Below are 23,376 nucleotides of genomic sequence, written 5' to 3'. Positions count from 1 at the left end.
TGATGTTTAACCAATGTTTCAAAAACATCAATTCTCAGACTTTTTGGTAGCTGGTTTATATAAATGAGATTCAAAAGTACAAAATAATTTAGAACTTGAGTTATACTTTGAAGATCAAGTAAGAAAAATGCCAAAGCCTTTCACCCATACTTCTGGTTGAAAAGAAAATGCTCAGAACCTCAAACTTAACTGTAGACATGTATACTTATTGATATTTGTTTGGCTTCAAAAAAAGAAAAATTAAGGGCACCGAAACGTGAAACCCAACAAAGTTAGGCAAAAAGCACTGGGCTCACATAACACAAAGGGAGATTACTTTTGCTTCATTTAAGCTTAATTAACCTGCAATTATGATTAAACTCAGGGGAAAAAATTTCTCTCCAAATTAAATACAAAAATGTATTACTTCCTAAGTCCATCCAAAGTTCTTATTATGTTAATATTCAAATTCATAAAGCAGCACTAAATGGCCAGAAACATCTCTAACCTTGACATTTTTTCAGGGGTAATAATGATCCGCAGCAAATGCAGGCCAACCAAAAACCACTTAACTAATTAGTAGTTGCAGTCACCGAGAAAAACATGAATCAACACTGTTATTACAAGTGGCACATTTGAGTGGCATCTAATTATGACTTGATGAGCACGATACTTGCATTATCAACATTACTACTGCATCCCATCAGGGCCTAAAAGCTGCTGATGGCATTGACTTCGAGAAACTCCCACTCGGTGGTACAGCAGCACCCAACAATCGGCTTGGCAGGGGCCCCCCTCACTAAATGACACGTTAAGCGTAATTACTGGTAGACATTGTAAATAAACAGGATTGGAAGTGAAAATTGTACCAAGTGCATAAGACACAATCTGACACATTGGAAGTGGCAGCCTTAATTGAGAGTTTCTTTGACTGCTCAAGATCATTTCAACTGCATTTCTCAGAGGACAGTGATTATAACTGTGGAGACAGACGGCATAATGGTATCAGCACTGCTGACAGAGCAGTGAATTAAATTGTATCTGCTGCTGTGTGAAAGCCTTGATGAGAGGTACAGATGCCGTAGTGGTCTTATCATTATAACACAATGGTCATGTTGTCATCAACCTTTCTGGCTCCAATTGAAAAGAAATGATTGTGTGTTGAAGCTCTCCCCCACCCCCCCACAGCACCCCTCCCTTCTCCTCTTCTATCTCTTGTTCTGAATAGAACCAATTTTCAGAGAGCTATGAAATCACGCAATAGGTCCTAAAATGCAGCTGCTTGGCATACAAACGGGTCCCCATTAAACTGGAATCACACACAATATGTGTTTATGCCAGAAGAACAAATAGAAGCTGAACACAGGCCAAGTTTATTCACACACACAAAGACCATGTAGCTCTTCATCAATATAATTGCCTTTTATATTGTAGTTTAAATAATAGGCTCTATTATTTCCTTAAAGTCCTAATATTCCTGGCATTTTATCACTATGTTTACAAGGTAGGTTCTTCAAAACTGTGAAGGAAAGAGAAAAAAAACCCACACAATTTTTACAACATCAAATATTACTTCAAATTTTTAGCCTTAACTACTTGACACCTTCCACCACAATCTGGTATTTCTAACTATCATAACAGAAACATAAACACTCTGCATTTTTCATAGGAATTTGACTTTTTATTCAATAATATTCTTCCTCATGGAAGTATAAGAAAAATCATTCCACACTAGTAAGGTTTAGCCCCAGTAAAGAGAGAGAGAAAAACAACAACAACAACAACAACACTTATTTTCTAAACATTCTGTAAAAAGTTGCCCTGTAATTTAACTTGATAAACTTAGCTGGGCAACGCTAGTCCACAATTTTCTCCAGTTCTGATACAGCATACTCCATCAGGTAGGTTTTTATTTCTCCTTATAAGAGGGAACAGTGGAAAACTTAAACTGTGCTTTGATTTTCAGTTTAAAAAATTATCTCAATGCTAAGCTGACAACAGAGAAACCTACTTACAAACTTTCTAGATCCAAAAGAAAGGAGCATATTTCAAAGGACATTTATACCTTTACAAAGGATGATCCTATTTCCAAAACCAAATTCAGGTCATCTGACATAAAACAGAAAACAATTTCTTTTCTTGGCGGCACAGTGTGGCATGTGGGATCCTAGGCCCCCAACCAGGGATCAAACCAGCGCCCCCTGCAGTGGAAGTGTGGAGTCTTAACCAGTGGACTCCCAGGGACACTCCAGAAAATTTTTTTAATATATAAATTTATTTACTTTCAAATGATAAACATTTTTTTAAAACTTTAACTGTTCATTTGATGATTTGCCTATGGCCCTAAATTCAGGCTTTCCTCATAATATCCACAACCCATGACCCAGGACTGTACCTAAAACACCTATAATTTGGATGACATAAAGGTTTAAAAAAGAAAAAAGATGAACTTTAAATAAAGTGACCCTACTGCAGTTATGTTTAAAAAAAATCCTAGTATTTTAGAAATACATACTGAAATATTTACAGATCAAATGATATGATGACTGGAATTAGTTTCAAAATAATCTGAGGTCAGTGAGAACAGGTGTACAGATGTACAGAAGACGGAAGACTGGCCACAAACTGAACTTTTGAAGCTGTGTGGTAGGTACATGGTGTGGGGGCGGGGGGGTGGGGGTTCATTACATGCTTTTTTACTTTTGTACAAGCTTGACACTTTCCATAATAAAAGTTTTCTTAAAGACTGAGAATTCAGAAGTATAACCTAAAAGAGTATCAACTGCTGCTTCTATCAGTCTAGTCGAATCAGCAAAGTCTGTCTCTCCTGTTCTGTGACCCCAGAACATTCTCATATACTTGCCATCATAGAATGTATCACACTGTAGGGGCACTGGGGTTCTTTTAATTTGCTTTGTCTTCTACTGAGTGAGCATCAGGGCAGAAAAATTCTTCATTCATGGCTGACTCTCTTGCACCCAGAACAATGCTATGTACAAAGTAGGTATTCATGTCTGTGTGTGTCTGATGACTGAAAAACTGTCTCAGGCCTAAGTTCACGTGTGAACACCCCTTTCATAGGAATGTTCCCTGTAGCACAGAATGGCTTAGGAAACAACCACTATCACTGTTTATTGGGCCAACAATGTGTCTATTGTGTGCTGAGCCCTTCACATGTGGCCGCTCAAAGATCCTCACAACAATCTTACGAGGTAGGTATTACCATAGCAGTTTTGTATCTGAGGACACCGAGACCTGGAGAAGTTAAAGAACATATCTCTGATTACGGAGCTCTAACTGGTAAAGGCCAGCCAAAGCTATTTCTAGAGGACTCCAATTTTCTATGATCTTTCCTAATTTCTCATATTTAAAAGTGCCACCCCACCCAGGGTGCTGCTTCCCGAGCAAAACACCTCCCCATTCAGCTCATTCTCGACGATCTTTAGATGCAAGATATCTCTAATGTAGATGTGGCAAACATACCATAAATTCTCCTTCAATATCGGTTTACTTAGAAAGGTTTTCATGTAGTGAGAAAACAATCATGAAAGCTAGCAGGTATGCAGGAAAATTGGTAGGCCCTAAAAGAGAGCAAAGGATCTAATGCTGAGTGGCCTAAAAGACATGAAGGAACTTCACTCTTACTCTCATCGGTCTTTCCAGGGAACACGGCTTTGCTCAGCAGTGGTGTACTTTGTCCAGAAAGACAAGAGACAGACTCGGGAAGAGCTGGCAGAGGGCCAAGAATCACAGGGAAATATGGGCGAAATCAGCGAGGAAAAGTATGCCAGGCTAGGAAGTTGATCCCGACAGTCTAACAAAGCTTCTCCTCACCCTCTTTTGGCTGTTCTTCCTACACCTAGAGAGCTGGAACTAGCAGGGGAACATCACAGGGAGGCAGATTTCAATTTTGTACCAAACGAAAACTTCCCCTGGTGCTGTCCAAATGTGGAGACTGTGTCCCGAAACTAATTCATGGAGGGTAAATGATATGAGCTCTTAGTACTGAAGGGCAGTCAAGCCCTGGATGGCACAGTAAATGAGATGATGGCAGTAGCAACAACTAGTATTTGTTGAGCACAGTGCCAGGCACTGTGTTCAGCATTTTTTCCATGGGTTATCTCATTTAATCCTCAAACGGCATACAAGGTACGGTCATTTATTTCACTTTTACTAGTGCAGAAATTAATTGCTCAGGGCATACAGGGATTCACAGCAAACGGTGCTTTTCACTGGTGAAAACTGCCTCATTCCCTTCCAAATCTGAATTGCTACCCTCTGTTCTAAAGTCATGAACCATTTATCTCAGGCACAGTTTTTTAACAGATAAAGTTTTCTTAGTTCTCATTTTCTGTTCTTTTGAGACTGAGTGAAGAGTCAATACTCTGTCTTCCTGCCATCCAAACTTAAACTAGGCTGATGCAGTAAAGGTAAAAACTGAATGAATACAATAATAAAGGTGAATTCTTTCAGGCTCTGAGTTGTTCATAAAGAGAAATGCAAACTTTTAAAACTATCAAAGATATTTAGAGGAAGAGAAAAGGAAAACAGAAATGGTGGATGAAATCAAAGTTTACATGTTACTCTAAAGGTAATTTTTTCTTTTTAGAGTCCACATATAAGGATGTCATACAATATCTTTCCTTCTTTGTCTAAAAAAAAGATACATATGAACTTACTTACAAAAAAAAAACAGACTCTCACCGACTTAGACAAAGAGCTTTGTCAGGGAAGGGATAGTTAGCGAGTTTGCGATGGACATGTACACACTGCTATATTTAAATGGATAATCAACAAGGACCTACTGTATAGCATGTGGAATTCTGTTCAATGTTATGTGGCAGCCTGGATACAAGGGGAGTTGGGGGGGAATGGACACATATACATGTATGGTTGTGTCCCTTCGCTGTTCACCTGAAACTATCATAACTGTTAATCAGTTATACTCCAACATGATAAAAATGAAATAAAGTTTAAAATAAAAAATTTTTTAAAAGATAGAATTTAAAATTTCTTCAAAGGGAAAAAAGGTAAGTTGATTTGGTAGAAATTTGCTTCCATTGTTGCATAATGCAAAAGGTAAAATCTCTACTACCTACCTGGACCAAAACATTTTATGAGAACTCCAATCATGAGAACTTGAACTATTCCCACTGCATATAGTAGGCCAACCCAATATCAACAACTAATTCAAATACATTAACTTTCAAAAATGTCAATGGTATAACTCTTTCAGCTGTAACTCAGTGTCAGTTCGAGCATTAAGAAATTCCCATTAATTCTCTATTAGGGAAGGAGAAAGTCCTCAACAATTGCCATCCACACATTCACAGATAAAAAATATTTCCACCTAGGGCATACTATGACAGTAAGCCAGTCATAGCATACTGGCCACCAGACAGGTTATTATCAACAATATTCCCTTTAGGTTTTCCTTGTTACAGCCAGACACCTGAAATAAACTAGCTACTGAAATTTAACTATCCTGCTGCATTTTTATAGCTGCTTTACCTCCAGCAAGAATAAATGTTGAAATGTTTTGTAGTGTAGTTACCAAGTCAACCCTTTATGATATAATCAAACAACCTGACTAACATGGCATCTGAGAAGGATGGAGAGAGGCCTTGCTTCCAAGTGGGAGGGTCACTTTCCCGGCTAAAGTCTGGCTTTCCTATGACATATTTCCTTCTGAACCTGCTGAGCATGATCAGATTTGCTCTATTTTAGGGGATAAAGTAATTACAGATTTACATCACATAAAAAAACAACACAGCAAAAATTAAGAAATTATAGCTTTTGTGAGAATATCACTTTCCTCGGTGAAAGAGCTATTTCAACCATTCAAATTCCTAAAATGTGTAAGTTCTGTAAACCTAGAATTCCCTTTCTATGAATTAACCTAAGGAACTAATCAGACCATTAATCAGACCATTGTAAAGATGTATGAATTAGAATTTTTATCAAGGCATTACAGATAATTCCTAAAAACCAGAAATAATCCATCTATCACAGAAGAACTGTTTAAATAAATTACGGTACTATCTTATGATAGAACACTATGGGTAACACTAAAAACTGATATATTTCTCTACTAGTATGCAAAGATGACTATGATATATTATTTACTGAAAAGAGCAGGCTGCAAGATTGAGTGCAAAACATGACTGCATTTTTTGTTGATAGATTTCACAGATAAAAGAGCAGGAAAGAAAGACTATAATACACTAATGTCTAATGTTCGCTTTTATCAGAGTCAAAGTAACAATTTTTGCTCTCTTTTAACTGGTCTGCATAGTAAAAATTTTCATAACAAGTACAAACTGTGCTTTATGTATATATAAATAATATATTTATGAATGATAATGCTCTATTTCTTTAAAAATCACAATGCCAAAGGATTTTTTTTGGCAAATGGGAAGACAATTCTTCCTTTCTTGGCTGCCCATTGCATCAGCAACTAAACACAGAGTACATGCCTACCCACATAACCCCAAAGCACAGCTGTATGTGTTAGAACAATTCCACCGAAATGCTTACATACTTTTCTGAAATTCCTCCAGTTTTTTAACTGCTTCATCTCGTTCTTGCCTAATTTTGTCACACTGAAATGAAAACAAAACAAAAATGTTAAGTTTGTATCATAAGTTTGGAAAGACACGAAAGGGTAAATTTATAAACAGTTTTAGAAAAAGAAACAGAAATTAAAAATCTTTAACAAGCATTAATGATATATCCAGATAAGACCAAAACTCTTAATTCAAAAAGATCCATGTACCCCAGTGTTCACAGCAACACAATGCAATAGTTAAGACATGGAAGCAACCTTAAGTGTCCATCAACAGATGAATGGATATAGAAGGTATGTGATATATATATATATGAAAGCTATGACAAACCTAGACAACATATTAAAAAGCAGAGACATTACTTTGCTGACAAAGGTCCGTCTAGTCAAAGCTATGGTTTTTCCAGTTATGTATGGATGTGAGAGTTGGACCATAAAGAAAGCTGAACACCAAAGAATTGATGCTTTTCAACTGTGGTGTTGGAGAAGACTCTTGAGAGTCCCTTGGACTGCAAGGAAATCAAACCAGTCCATCCTAAAGGAAATCAGTCCTGAATATTCATTGGAGGACTGATGCTGATGCTGAAGCTCTAATACTTTGGCCACCTGATGCAAAGAACTGACCCACTGGAAAAGACCCTGATGCTGGGCAAGATTGAAGCCAGGAGGAGAAGGTGATGACGGAGGATGAAATGGTTGGATGGCATCACCAGCTCGATAGACATGAGTTTGAGCAAGCTCCAGGAGTTGGTGTTGGACAGGGAAGCCTGGCGCGCTGCAGTCCATGGGGTCGCAAAGAGTTGGACACAACTGAGCGACTGAACTGATATATATATATATGACCATGTGAATATAGCACAGCTTTACATGTTAATTCTACCATGTCAGATAAACATATCTGGGATATGCTTTGGGGGGTTTCATACCTCTGGATATATCCACAGTGAGGGAATATTACTCAGCCATAAAAAAGAAATAGTGCCATTGCAGCAGTATGGATGGACCTAGAGACTACCATACTAAGAAAGTCAGACAGAGATAAGTATATCACTTATATATGGAACCTGGGCTTCCCAGGTGCCACTATTGGTAAAGAACCTGCCTGCCAATGCAGGAGACACAAGAGACGCAGGTTTGATCCCTGGGTCAGGAAAATCCCCTGGAGGAGGGCACGGCAATCCACTCCAGTATTCTTGCCTGGAGAATCCCATGGACAGAGGAGGCTGGTGAGCTACAGTCCATAGGGTCGCAAAAAGTCAGACACAACTGAAGTGACTCAACACACACACACACACACACACACACACTCACAGAATCTAAAAAATAATACAAATTGATTTATTTACAAAATAGAAACAGACACACAGACATAGAAAACAAACAACTATGGTTACCAAAATAGAGAAGGAGGGAGATAAACTGGCAGTTTGGGATTAGACAGATACACACCATGGCTTCCCTGGTAGCTCAACTGGTAAAGAATCTGCCTGTAATGCGGGAGACTTGGGTTCAATCCCTGGGTTGGGAAGATCCCCTGGAGGAGGACATGGCAACCCACTCCAGTATTCTTGCCTGGGAAATCCCCATGGACAGAGGAGTTTGGTGGGCTACAACCCGTGGGATCGCCAAGAGTCAGACCCAACTGAGAGACTAAGCACAGCACAGCATATATAAAATAGATAAACAACAAGGATTTACTGTTTAGCACAGGGAATTATGGGCTTCCCTGATAGCTCAGTGGCAGAAGAATTTGCCTGCAATGCAGGACACACAGGAGACACGAGTTCAATCCCTAGGTCAAGAAGAATCCTCTGGAGAAAGAAACGACAACCTGCTCCAATATTCTTGCCTGGGAAATCCCATGGACTGAGGAGCCTGGCAGGCTACAGTCCATAAGGTCACAAAGATTCGGATATGACTTAGCAACTGAACCACAGCAATCACAACAGGGAATCACATTCAGTATCTTGTAATGATCTATACTGGGAAAGAATACACACAGAGAGAATAATGGAATTTCTCTGCTCTGTACATGAAATTAACATAATATTATAAATCAACTATAGTTCAATAAAAAAAAAAAAGGAAACATATTTTTAAAAAGAAAAAAAATACAAAGGAAAAAAAGGCATTAATGGCCACATGGTATTTATAACCGCTCACCAGCATGATACTTGTACCATTTGTATCTGGCCAATTTTCTCAGACCTTCTAAGATAATGAGTCACCTTCCTGCTTATTATCTCCTCAGTAACAGACCAATTTAACATCCTTGAGTTAAAATGTATTTATTCTTTAAGAGAATATTTGTGCCTCTTCTCAAGTAGGTATTTTGCTGGCATAGTAAAAACCCCACTCATGCGCAGGGCAGATTCCTAAAACTGGGTCGTTTCAACTATCCAGAACCCTGGGGAATATAGGAAGTGGTCACTATCTGGAGAAAAACTCCTGCTCAACATCCTATGCCCTCTGTCACTCAAGAAGAAACCATCCTTGTATCCTTGGAATTCTGAATAGAAGAAGGTATAGCAAATTAAAATTAAAACTAAAATTATGGCATCCGATCCCATCACTTCAGGGCAAATAGATGGGAAAACTATGGAAACAATGACAGACTTTATTCTCTTGGGCTCCAAAATCACTGCAGATGTTGACTTCCACCATGAAATTAAAAGACACTTGCTCCTTGGAAGAAAAGCTATGACCAACCTAGACGCATATTAAAAAGCAGAGACATTACTTTGCCAACAAAGGTCCATCTAGTCAAAGCTGTGGTTTTTCCAGTAGTCATGTATGGATGTGAGAGCTGAACTATAAAAAAGGCTGAGCGCTGAAGAATTGATGTTTTTGAACTGTGGTGCTGGAGAAGACTCTTGAGAGTCCTTTGGGCTGCAAGGAGATCCAACCAGTCCATTCCTAAAGGAAATCAGTCCTGAATATTCACTGGAAGTACTGATGCTAACGCTGAAGCTCCAGTATTTCGGCCACCTGATGTGAAAAACTGACTCATTGGAAAATGAGTGGAATGTTAGGTTTTTTAAAAATTCATTAATACCTTCAGGGCCAGTTTAGATATGTCCATTGAGTCAGTGATGCTATCTAACCATCTCATCCTCTGTCATCCCCTTCTCCTCCTGCTTTCAACCTTTCCCAGCATCAGACACATTCATTACGAGCACTGAATTCAATTCACCCTGAATTTCACAAAATAGGAAGTCTAACACATTTTAGGAAGATTTTCATCAAAAATATCTAAAACTTTAAAAAGTGATTTTAGCTGTTAGAATGATAATTAAAATTTTAGTTGTGTGAGAATACTATTACACTATATATAATATAACACAACTTTATATTTTAATTCTACCAAGTCAAATAAACATATCTGGGAAATGTTTTGGGGGATTTTATACCTTTGGATATTTTTACTTTCAAATGTCAGTGGCTAAAAATTATGATGCCACTGACAATTTGGAAAAGTCAAATTAAAATAATGAGATCTTCTGACCTAACAGACTAGCAAAAACTGAAAAGGTCTGGTACCAGGAGTCGGAAACTCTCACATACTGCAGGTGGAAATGCCAATGGGCATATCTACTTTAAAAACAAACTAGCAAAATTGGAATTGCAGGGACTTCCCTGGTGGTTCAGTGGTTAAGACTCTACGCTTCCAATGCAATGGGCATGGGTTTGATCCCTGGTCAGGGAAATAAGATCCCACAGGCCTTATGGCAAGGAAAAAAATTGGAATTGCATATAACCTATGACTCAGCAATTATACTTCTAGATTCTATCACTAGAATCTCTAGTAATGTGTACAAGATGACCTATACAAACATGTTCTGCATTTATAACAACAATACACCATGGTATATCCATATAATACACTATAAATAAAGATGAATGAACAAATGTTTTATGTATCAATTTTTATAATGTTTTACATCTATCAATATATATAAACCATATTCTCAAAAATCATAATGCTGAGTAAAAGGAGTTATAGAATATATATATCAAATGAAACCTTAAACACACAAAAGTACTTCATATATTTACACTGCATTTGTATACTTCCAGATACATATGGTATATATATAAAAACACGGAACAGAAGAATACATGTAAAATATATGAGAGTAGTTGCACTCCAGTACTCTTGCCTGGAAAATCCCATGGTTGGAGGAGCCTGGTAGGCTACAGTCCACGGGGTCGCGAAGAGTCGGACACGACTGAGCGACTTCACTTTCACTTTTCCCTTTCATGCACTGGAGAAGGAAATGGCAACCCACTCCAGTATTCTTGCCTGGAGAATCCTAGGGACGGCGGAGCCTGGTGGGCTGCCGTCTATGGGGTCGCACAGAGTCGGACACGACTGAAGTGACTTAGCAGCAGCAGCAGTTGCCTCTTAAAAGCCAGTGAGGGGAAGGGTCTAGGGTTGGGTGACACTGGAGACCTTCAATTTTACTTTTAAGTTTCAAAAAGTAAGCTAATTCTGTGACATGTATATGTGTCATATTATTCTCTGCCCTTTTCTATGATTTTAAAATATTTTTAAAATAAAAAAAATTAAGCTATTGGTCAGTTTTGTCCGTTAGTCTATCAAGAACTGAAACTTTTTTAAAGTTTTAGTTTTAAAAACCTCTGTCTATTTGGGTAAACCCATTCTGGCTAGCGTACATGAAATGAGTACATGGTGCTAAACTAGCAAAGCTATTTACTTAAATCCTGACTCAGACCCTCCACAAGAGGGATCATGCAGGACCATTTTCTAAAGGAAAAGGAATATCCTTTCATTAAAGCTTTCTTGTGGGAATTTAACTTCTGCTAAAAAAAAAAAAAAAGTAATTCTAATACAGTTTCTAGTCCCAACTTAATGTGTCAACCGAATTTATTGTCTTTTGGTGTTTCAAGTTCCAAGCACTGGACTCCTGGATTCTCAATTAAATTTATGAGATCCTTTCCCCACCAGATAGTGTAACACTTGCTTTAGGAGCAAGCTAGCCAGTTGACTCGGGAATGCTCCTCTCGTTTTCACAAATGTGGCACCTGTTTGCTCTGCACTTCCCCACCAGTCTGCCAATCTGCCCACCCACGCCCAAGCTCTCCCCTCATAAGGCCCAGGGAGACATGCTTTGGTTAACAACAGGTCTCAGCAATCACAGTCTCATCCCTACATTCAAGTAACACATTTCTACAGTTCACCTATACGCTTTCACACTAACTCTACAGTCATCACCAGCAGCTTCAAAGCGGTCTCCGAACACACCAGCTGTGTTCTATCAGAGGTCTTCATGTTGCTTTCTATTTTCTGCAACCATATTATGATAGAACTGGCAGCCACAGAATTTACCATCTGCTATGGATACTGAAAGGGGTTGTTGGGGGGGCAGAGATTTACACATGCTGCAAAAGCAACTTATTTATTCCAAACCAGAGCTGAGCAAAATATGGAGGATACATCCGTTTACTAAGCAGAAATCCAAACATCTACTTATTTCATCATTTTAGGTGAACCCAGAAATATATCTTGTAATCTTTATCTCGTTTCACCAACAGGAAGAAATGAGCAAAGATTCTGGAAGGATGTTACCTCTTTATGTCCCACAGAAGGCCCTCACCCATCCCACCTCGTCCTCTTTCTGCTTGCGCAGCTGCACCAATTGCAGAAACTGCTTCTTTTTGTGTGAGAATTGCTCGTGAAGACTCTGCAATAGCAACAGATGTTCTTGGGCCCACATCACTTAATTAAGATGCTCAACGATTCTCTGCAGCTCAAGGCTGGGGTAGAACCCAGCAGCACGAGTGCTGGCTGGCTGAAGCAAGCTGGGTAACATTACATCTATTCTAGAGTCTCTATTCTGGCTCTTCATGAAATCGCGAATTGGCCGATGGTTAGCCTTGCTGGTTTTGAAAGCTCTTAATATTAGAAGCCCTGGCTGTTTTCCAGAACTCTTCCTTGAGGCTCATCCAGGCAGATACCTGGCTTCGGAAACTACACTAGCATTTCAAAGCACTGGCAGGCTAATTTACAGGGGAAAGTCTTTCCAGGGTGAACTGGCGCTCCCTTCTCCCCTACCAAAATGGGCAGCTCTGTTCTTTCTGCCTCACATATCATCCAACTCCAGTTTATACTAAAATGTCTGCTCACTGGGGCTCAGCAGAAGTATAGATAACTAATTTAGACACTAAGATATCTTTATATTTTGCTGTGTGTATGTTTATGCAAGAAAATCTCTGATGTTCTGAATTGTGTCTAACTTCCACTAACATAAACATTCATTTTTATCTCCATGATGCACAAATTTAACCAAGGGTTGTGAACCTATAGAAACACCAATTTGGAGCCCAAGAAGTGCACACGTGCACTGCCTACACAGGACAACAGAGTAGACAATCTGGACAAAGATCACTGCCTTACAGTTGACTGAATTAAGACTTCTAAGCAGGTATCTACTGTAATCACTGAAAGCCTTTATTTCCTTCCTCCAAGTACTGAACAAATTATTCATACAGGCACTGTGTTAAGCAGGAAGAAAATACAGTGAGAAACATATCAGGCAAAGTGCTCTCATAAAACTTACGATCGACCAAGAAAGATCAACAATGAAACGAGCAATTTATAACAACACTTGCTATAATGAGAGAAATACTGCACTACAGGAACACACCGCAGAGGCTACAACATTGGGTCTGAAGAGGTCTCAACTGTACACCATTTTTTACTTATTTTTCTTGAACGTCATTCCTTTTTTTGTCCAGTTACAACATTAAAAAGTTTAAACAGGCATAGCATTCGAATTGTGCATATCTACCTGTTTTAGTGTCTTCGGTGATGCAGCTCAAAAACCATCAAATCATTTTTAATAAAAATCAACAATTCTATTGTACTACCTTTGTAAGTCTGGCTAGAACTCAGCTGAGCTTATCTTTAAAGAACACAGTAAATTAAATCATTCCCACTAGGACGAAATTCTTTTCACTCTCTCTTTGGCTGGTGTTCTTTCTTCCAATTCAAAGTTCTTTCCCTCCAATTTTCACAGGCAATAAAGTAGTAGCTGCCCCCTAAAGCTGTCTTACAGCATTCTCCAAATTCTAGGTATTGTGTGTTAGATGGAAACACATGTCATCAGAACAGAGATCCTTGCTCTTTGTTTCTGGATAGATTGCTGTTAATAAGAGACTCATTTTCACTTTCAAACTGCTAAGTAATTACTTTTTCTCTGGCACAACCACTTGCCACTCTGTTCTAAAGAAACTGCATGTATGTGAATGTATTATGCATGAACAGTTAGCATAATGGGTGCGTATCTTGCTCTTTATAGTGGCTTCTTTACTGATTTCTTAAAAATAAAATACTTGGGGACCTTCACCTCTGAAATTTACACAAGATGAAGAAATTTTAACAATAGACAACTCAGCCAAGATGCAAACAGTATCATCTATCTTGCTTCTTGAAACCTAAGTCTTGGAAAGTGTCTGTCTCATTCCCTTTTCATTCATTGTTCCTGGCAAGCTGACAGAACTGCCTGATGCAGGGTTACAGTAGCTCACCCAAACGACTTCTAATCAGCCACTTAAACATTTATTCATTTCAAAACTCGATCTCAGAACATAGTATTAAACATAAATACTTACTGTTCAAAGACAGACATTCTTCTATTCTACAGATTTCTTTCTTTTTATGCACACTCCACACACAACCCCACCACCCTGAGAAATGTGAAAGCTATTCCATTAAAAGCTCAAAGAAGCTTTGCCCCCCCTCCCCGTATATAGGAAAAAAACCACAAAGGACTATGACAAAGATCCTGAATGAGTCATAAAGGATGCCCTTCAATTGTAGAAGCATGACTAACACATTTAAATATGATAACTGCTTCACAAGCAGAGTGAAACTTCGTTTGGTTGACTTCAAAATATATAGTCCTCTATTTTTCTTTCACCCCCAAAATAATTTGGAAGGGTTATTGAAATCAATGTGATAGGCCTTCCCAGTTTCTAACATTGTTGATAATGCTACTTAGGCAAAAAATAGTGGAAAGTAACAACCTTTCCATCATCTCCACCTATAATGATCTCTTAAAAAAAAAAACCGTTTAATCCAACCCATACAACTTACCTGTGCCATATATAATATTTTGATAATGAATTTTGGTTGATAAGATGTGATAAGTACATAAGAAATATACAGGTGTTTCATTACAAAGAAGCAACAATCTTGCTTGTGAGAGAGAGAAGACTTTGAAAAAAAATATTTAAGTGATATTTAAGCCAAGCATTAAGAGATAAGAAGAGTTTGTCACTTGGAATTGGGTAGGCATCTTGGCTCTGTTCTTCTTCCCATCCTACCCCCAAACTCTAAGCATTCATGGATACGCACAATTCATCACAGTCATTTGTCAACTTGCCTGCATCCCTCATTAGAGTAGTTTTACTTAAGAGTGGGATATTCACACATTTTTCTTTACATCCCCGTGCTCAGAAGGCATTCAGCAAAAACTTTTCCCTTCAATACAAGGTTTCCTCATCAACTCAGATCCTGATTCCATCCTCAAAAAATTGATAAAAACCACAAAATGATGTTACATTGTTCTTAAAAAGGGAGAACTGCAAAGGGAAAGACCATTAAGACATTGGCCACTCTCCCAAATCTCCTACTCTGACCCTTGGATTGCACTGTGTCAGAATCTATACACATGCACGCACAGGCAGGCACACATCTGCAGGCACACATCTGCAGGCACACATCTGCAGACACACACAGAAACACACATACGTGAGAATTTTTCTAATGTAAGATTGATTTGACATTTAACTTTCAGTTTTTAAATACAAACCAATATATGGTGAAGAACGATCCAGAAAAGTATTGAATCTGATCATTTCTGGTGAAAAATTCCTGAGCTAAGAATAAAACCAAGACTTTTGTGAGAAAAGTCAATTAGCTCCCCTAAGTTTATCTGCTTCAACATGAGTATTTGTAGTCAGGATACCTATGTCTGAATCTAGACTCTGTCAAGCCCTGAAAAGGAGGTTGTCAAAGTGCTACTCACTCAGTCATGTCTGACTCTCTGCGACCCCATGGACTGTAGCCCACCAGGCTCCTCTGTCCATAGGATTCTCCCAGGCAAGAATTCTAGATTGGGTTTCCATTCCCTTCTCCAGGGGATCTTCCCAACCCAGGGACCGAACCCGGGTCTCTACATTGCAGGCAGATTCTTTACCTTCCACGCCACCAGGGAAGCCCATGCTGAGCCCTGAGGTCCTGATTTCTGTGAAACAAAGCTGGCACAGGGTTGTTGGGAGCATCAGATAAGGAAGATAATGGGATGTACATGACCTGTGGTAGCTTCTTAAAAAAAAACAGTCTCATAAGCAACCGCCTGTTCTGAGGAAATTCACATCCTACCACTGGCCTCAACAGAGGAGATTCCAAACAGGGTATAAAAAGATCTACCCAAAGGAATCATGCCCACTGTCTCTTCCCACTGAAAAGGTTCGTGACCAGACAACAAAGATGGTTAAACTTAATGTGGACACATGGAAGGAAAAAACTTGCTGTTTATTTGTCTGGTCCCTTCCATGTCTGCAAAATTTGCCCACATTGAATTAACTATGGCAAAAGGAGTCTTACTTTAGATTCCCATCCTTGACGAATTTAACTGAACTTGTTTGGGGTCACGAAGTAAGAATAGCCATGAATATCTGCTGATGTGGACTGCACAAAGCTCACACAGCCAGGCAGGAGAAAGTGCTTTGCCAGAGAAAATGGTGTTCTCCATTTACCACCTCCAGAACTAAAGCTGCTTTTACTCATTCTGTGCTGTATAAAAAGGCTTTTATTATAGGCTTCCCTCCTTTGTCATACAGCCCCCTTTGGGGGAAAAATCTGCAGTAATAAGCCTGCTAGTCTTTTAACACAAGATAAACAAGAGTGCGGTAAACTTAAAACCATCCTATTTTGTTTTACCCGACCACACAGCATTCCATATCACTTTCACATCTTTTCTTCCCATTTCTGTTAATAGTTATCTTTAAAGAACGAGTACAGAAGCAGGTCAATAGAGATGTTAGAAAACTTTCTGGACATACTCTGTGTCGAGAAACATGTAAACAGGTAAAAGGCCAAGTTAATTTTTAATCCTTCTTTTGCCAAACACATTTTACCTGCTGTTCACTTGCATTACAGATGGTTCACTTAAAAACTCACTGCAGAAAGTGGCTCACAGTTAAACAACCTTCATCATCACTAATAACAGATGTTTATAGAATGTCTACTATTTTCAGGGCAATGCTATGTCTACAAATAAGCAAGGATTAAAGAAGGATAAGAAAAAAAACAAAAAAATTTATTCCTCTTATGTTATTCATGTTCTCCTAGATCCTTCTTTTGCTGTCATATGGAGACATGTTTGCTTTCCCTAGTCCTACTTTCTATGTAAATCAAAGAGTGCTCCTTAATTAACCCTTCCGACTTGATTTGCTCTTTCTCTCTTGGACCAGAAACATCTATGGAGGAGACTCAACTGCTAAGTCTTGGCTCTTTCTCCCCGAGCTAGAAGATGGTTGGGTATCTTAGGAAAGAGGCTCAAGCTATCTGGCTTAAGCATCACCCATCAGCTTTGCTTTGAAATTATGGGGCATCAGGGACCCAGGATCTAGGCACACACTCCCCACCTGCTGGCAGACTTGGGACATTTGTTGTCTAATAATTAAGAACTGGAAAACCTGTTAAACTTTCTTCTGTGACCTTCTTACCATATTAGATGCATGTACCAGCCATCTTCTATCACAAATATTCTCATCACCCACCTACCATTTCCTGCACTGCCTAGGGAAGATGCTTAAAATTTCATAGAACACCAAAGGTTTATTTACAAATGAGCAAATAGGCAAGAAATCTGAGTGAAAAATAACTATCTAAAAATCCACTATAATGTGCTTTGAACTAGAGTACTTACCATTAATACTACCACACCAACATCTATATACTTGGCAAATTAACATGAGTTAAAAAGTTAAATGTAAGAGCTTGATTTTTAAGAGCTCAATGAATACTCCCCAAATATGCCACAATTTATTATTTTATCCCTCCAAAATATTTAGCTCTCTGCCAATTTTCAATACAGCTCTTACTCTGAAATTTTCAAGACAAGGTCACATAATTTGCAGCAATGATGAGCACCTTCTTTAATAACCACAAAGAACCTGTTTTATTAATTTTCCACTACAGATGTTATGCTTTGAAATATTTGGTCTATCAAAGAAATTTCTAAAAATAGAAAATTTTAATTTCTAAAGTAAACTTCATTTATATCTAAACAACAATAATGGACAGCTCTCTCTCTCTCTCCTCCTTTTCATTCTCTACTTAGTCCCTGTACTTCTTAAAACTTAGCCTTCCCTTCTATTTGTCCCTTCCTTAAACTTATAGGGAAAAGAAGACATATGTTAAAAAAAAAAAACACTCATGAATCTTAAATGGGTATATTCAGGGACATAAAGGTAAGTAGAATTCAATTACTTAACAATTAAAAAATAAAACTGCCAGAGCCTAGGAAAATATTCATCAGGCTCCACCACCTTCACTTGGGTGTTTTGCAATTTCCAACATACTATTCACATATTTAGAGGAAGCAAACATACAAAGGGTTTATGGAGACATTTGAGCTAAACGCCAGTGGACTAATTCCAAAGAGTTCCCTCCAGATCTAAGATGCTTAAACCCCAAAGGTAAATGTCTCAGGCCTTCAATGCCATCACTAGAATCCCAAATCTGACTGTTGCAAAAAGTACACTTCTTGGGGGCCTGAGTTCCTTGGCCTGGTGCCTTGCTGCACATTTAGCTGCGTAGTTAATCTCCCAGAGCAGCGCCCACTGTGGCATGCCTGCTATTCTTTACCATCTGGAGCCTGGAGTTGATATTAGCCTGAACCACACATGCAGGAGAAAAGAAATTTTAAAAAAACAACTCTCATTCGCATTTAACTGAAATTGGTGGCAGAACAATGCACCATGCCGTCTAAGCTTTTTACACATGTAAGAGAGGAAATAAAGGGTAAAATACAAACCTTCTCCTTTGTCTTCTGGTTCTCTGCTCTAAGGTCTTCATATTCACCTATTGCTAAAAGAAAAAAAAAGGAAAGAAATGTCACAATGCTATCAAAAGTTTACTGTGGAAAAACCTGGGAACCCAACTAACTCCTACTGTCTATTTACTAGATTGGGGGTGGGGTGGAGAAGAGGCTACAGAAGATGGGCTCCTGCTTTAAAGAAAAAGGAAGAAAAAGAGACCAGAGTGGATGTGAGTCCCCTGAGCCAAATTTCAGTTCTCCTGGGTCACTAGGAAGAAGTCACTTCTCATCTCTGATGTTCAGCAATTGTGAAAGGAGATAGGTGGGTATTCCCTGAAGTTCCTCCCAGCATAATCAGGCTGCGGTACTGTAATCAGAGGTGTATTTTTGAAAACGGCCTCGAGAAAATAAACTCAGTGTCACATATCTGCTCTATCCACAGATGAAAGTTTATGCTATGAGCATTCAGCTAAGAACAACTATTTTCAGGCACTGCAAGATCATCAACCACCAAGCTATGACCAGATCTTAGCCAAATTCATTTCTCTAAGTTGCAAGAATATGGGAGTTGTTTGCAAATATATCCAACTATGTGGGGAAAGTAGCAGTTTTCTACTTAAATCCTCTACTGTCAGAAAAATGATCAGAACCCCCGCATTCAACTTTTAGCCAAAGCACCATTTTTAGATATCCTCACAGTTGAGAATGTGATGTTCAGAGTTTATGGTGGGAAGAAAGAGAATGATCTAGGATTAATGATGGAGCAGAATGTCTAAGGTGGGCCCAGCAGAATTGCTGTCCACTCCCAGACCAGCACCATTTTGACTGGTACGAGAGAACCAGGCAATAACCAAGCTTGGATTTTCATACTTTGACTTTTAAAAAATTTAATTGGTATTTATCTTCAAAAACTCCGTTTTGGTCTTCCTGGTGGCTCAGTGGTAAAGAATCCGTCTGCCAATGCAGGAGACACAGGTTCAATCCCTGGTCCTGGAGGATCCCACATGCCATGGAACAACTAAGCCTGCAGGCCACAACTACTGAGCCTGTGCCCTAGAGCCTGGGATCTGCAACAACTGAAGCCCACATGTCTAGAGACTGTGCTCTGCAAAGGGAAGCCACTGCAATGAGAAGCCCATGCACAGCAACTAGAGAATAGCCCCAGCTCCCTGCAACTAGAAAAAAAGCCCACACAGCAATGAAGATCCAGCACAGCCAAAACTAAGTAAAATAAATTAATCAATTTAAAAGCTCAGCTTTTCTTAAAAAAAAAAAAAAGACAGAGCTCTCTATATCTATGAATAACCTGAAGGCAGAAATTAAAAAACCTGAAACCTGTAGTTTTAAGGACATTCCAAATATTCTGGTCATTAATGCTAGAGTGTATGAATCTAACTACTGGAGCAGACACCCCCAAAACAATTCATATAGTAAAGTACATGCTGTTTCTTCCAACAGCAATCTGAAGGGTAGTTACTATGATGGCAGGACTGAAATCTTAAAATCCAATTCAAATAAACAAATATTTATGGGATTATACCATCAATGCCCAGAAGTTTTACCAACACTTCATCTAAATAAGAACTAATAGACATTTTTTATCAAAGCCACACCCAAAAAGAACCTTTGAAAATTAGCCCATAGATGGCTTAATGCATACATGTAAAGATATAGCCCTTTTAAAAATAGTTTCAATAGAAAAGATTTGATTAATCACAGACTGCATCTGGCCCCATCACTTAATGGCAAATAGATGGGAAACAGTGGAAACAGTGGCTGACTTTATTTTTCTGGGCTCCAAAATCACTGCAGATGGTGACTGCAGCCATGAAATTAAAAGACGCTTACTCCTTGGAAGGAAAGTTATGACCAACCTGGACAACATATTAAAAAGCAGAGACATTACTTTGTCAACAAAGGTCCATCTGGTCAAGGCTATGGTTTTTCCAGTGACCATGTATGGATGTGTGAGTTGGACTATAAAGAAAGCTGAGCGCCAAAGAATTGATGCTTTTGAACTGTGGCATTGGAGAAGACTCTTGAGAGTCCTTTGGACTGCAAGGAGATCCAACCAGTCCATCCTAAAGGAGATCAGTCCTGGGTGTTCATTGGTAGGACTGATGTCGAAGCTGAAACTCCAATACTTTGGCCACCTGATGCGAAGAGCTGACTCATTGGAAAAGACCCTGATGCTGGGAAAGATTGAGGGCAGGAGGAAAAGAGGACGACAGAGGATGAGATGGTTGGACGGCATCATCGACTCGATGGACGTGGGTTTGGGTAAACTCCGGGAGTTGGTGATGGACAGGGAGGCCTGGTGTGCTGTGGTTCATGGGGTCGCAAAGAGTTGGACATGACTGAGCGACTGAACTGAAGCTCACCAGCTCCTTATCAGCCACCATCATACAAATCCAACCAATGAGTGTGAACTAAATTGTCCTCGGGTCTCAAAATTCAATAAAATGCCCCATACCTCCTTTTTTAACAAAAAGAAACAAGAACTAAGAGATTCTAAGACACATGCACTTACATCACTGGGTAGTCTATGGTCATGGTCCCAAATTTTATTACTACATCTAATACTGTTTAAAAAAAGAAATAAATATTTTAGTGAGAGACTTTGCTTCAGTTTACTTAACATTCAAAAGTATTCTTAGATAAAGTTGAAAAATCAAAATTGATTTACTGCTCTATTCTTGATGACCTACATTACAGATATACAAAAAAAATAAAGAAAGAATTCATGATCTCACATTGACCTTAAAAAATTTTTTTTCCTATTTAAGCATTAGATAATGGCTTTGAAGGCCTTTAAAAAAAAAACCGATACTGTTCTTCCATTCCACTGCCAATAGAGTCCAGACTCCCAATTACTGGGTCTTTATGAAAAGCATTAATTATGAACCCTTAACCTATTATATCTTAATGGAAACCACAGAAAATATGCTTTCCATGACTGAATACAATTTAAAAAAAAATGATACCAGGTACCTGCCCAGGGGTAGAAAAAGTATGAGTTCAACCATTTGGTAGTGGGAAGGGGCACTCAGGGAATAGGACATAGAAACATTTACTCATATATTTCTATTTCTTTCAAATTAAAAAACCAAGCTCACTGCCCTAAACAATAGTCACATACACATATATCACAATGAGTACATATGCTAAGAATACATTTTTAGCAAAACTTGTAAACACTGTAGTGACCTATGTTATTCAGCTACTTCTTTTTTGGCAATGCCAAAGCGTCACAGAGCAAGCCTTATCGTTTCACACCTGGCTCACGGTTTCAAAAACTTTTACCACAAGTTGCACAACTCAAGTGCTTTGATGAGAGAAATCTTCCAAATGTTGAATTAATCAACAAAAAAGAAGAAATCATTGGGACTAACTCTTTCATGGGAAAGATACCTGCAGCTTGGGAAGAGGTCATCCCTTAAAGTATATTTCACTATAAAGTCACACAGCACAGTAATTTAAAAGTGCAGCCCAAGCTCTTCACTTATCCACGGATGTTGGGCAAATTTGGTTATTCTCTGAGTCTCGGATTCCTTATCTGGAATATAGGAATAACAACTGTACATCTCTCATAGTATTGCTATTAAGAGTAGGTGGACTAAAGATACAAGGATGCTTAGGCATAGTAAATGTTCAACTGTTGTGACTTCCCTGGAGGTCTAGTGGCTAAGACTCCATGCTCCCAAGGCAGTAGGTCCAGGTTCAATCCCTGCTCAGGGAAATAGATCCCATGTGCCACAACTGAGCGTTCACATGCCTTAACTAAAGGACCCCATTTGTCACAAGTAAGATCAAAGATCCCAAGTTTTTGTTAAAACTATTACTGTTACATCAAGGTATGTCAATCCTTACACAAGGTATGTGTATGACAAGAGATTAGGTATGTGTATGACAAGAGATTAGGCTGCTCCCTAACACCTTTCAGTCTCAGGCTAACTTCCTTCTGTCATACGTGGCCTGAAAGATGGCAAAATCTCTGAAATGCTAAGTACTACTGCTGCTGCTGCTAAATCGCTTCAGTCTGTCCGACTCTGTGCGACCCCATAGACGGCAGCCCACCAGGCTCCCCCGTCCCTGGGATTCTCCAGGCAAGAATACTGGAGTGGGTTGCCATTTCCTTCTCCAATGCATGAAAGTGAAATGTGAAAGGGAAGTCGCTCAGTCGTGTCCAACTCTTAGCAACCCCATGGACTGCAGCCTACCAGGCTCCTCCGTTCATGGGATTTTCCAGGCAAGAGTACTGGAGTGGGGTGCCATTGCCTTCTCCAATGTATGAAAGTGAAAAGGGAAAGTAAAGTCGTTCAGTCGTTTCTGACTCCTAGCTACCCCATGGTCTGCAGCCTACGAGGCTCCTCCGTCCATGGGATTTTCCAGGCAAGAGTACTGGAGTGGGGTGCCATTGCCTTCTCCTCCCCCAAATAAAAGGAGAAGAGAGGGGGGCTAAGGATCAATTGTAGTTTGTGTAGTAAAAACCTGAAGGTGCCAAAGACGTGCAGGCATTTCTGAAGCTGTGCTTTTCAATCCTGGCTGCACGTTAGAATCACCTGAGGAGCTTTTAAATCCTACAGCTGCCTAATTCCCTCTCCACCCACCCCCAACCCAAGATTCTGATTTAAGTAGGTGGACCTTGGACAGCCATATTTTTTATAAGAAGTAAGCACCCCAGGTGATTTTAATGTGTAGCCAAAGAAGAGACTCACTACATAGGAGACAGAATGGAAGAAAAAGGAAGATGTGGAG

The 23,376-nt window shown here is 39.1% G+C and overlaps 1 protein-coding gene across 10 annotated transcripts in view; it reads right to left on the bottom strand.

Annotated features, from left to right (window-relative positions):
* Positions 1–23,376, bottom strand: part of SHTN1 (shootin 1) — a 108,226-nt gene that overhangs the window by 71,114 nt on the left and 13,736 nt on the right. For 5 of the 10 annotated variants that reach the window (XM_081573479.1, XM_081573483.1, XM_081573480.1 and 2 more), the window contains exons 2-3: positions 18,616–18,668; positions 6,521–6,581 (exon numbers count right to left, since the gene is read on the bottom strand). In XM_081573479.1, the coding sequence (XP_081429605.1) occupies positions 6,521–6,581; positions 18,616–18,668 (114 nt within the window). Of the gene's footprint in view, positions 1–6,516; positions 6,582–18,615; positions 18,669–18,763; positions 18,986–23,376 lie in introns of those variants that run through there. The other 5 variants (XM_081573481.1, XM_081573484.1, XM_081573477.1 and 2 more) reach the window with 2 other exon arrangements.

Source organism: Giraffa tippelskirchi, chromosome 2 (genome assembly GCF_054371585.1).
Source record: "Giraffa tippelskirchi isolate mGirTip1 chromosome 2, T2T-mGirTip1v1.2.pri, whole genome shotgun sequence".
Classification (NCBI taxonomy): domain Eukaryota; kingdom Metazoa; phylum Chordata; class Mammalia; order Artiodactyla; family Giraffidae; genus Giraffa; species Giraffa tippelskirchi.
This window is presented reverse-complemented; position numbering and strand designations above follow the sequence as displayed.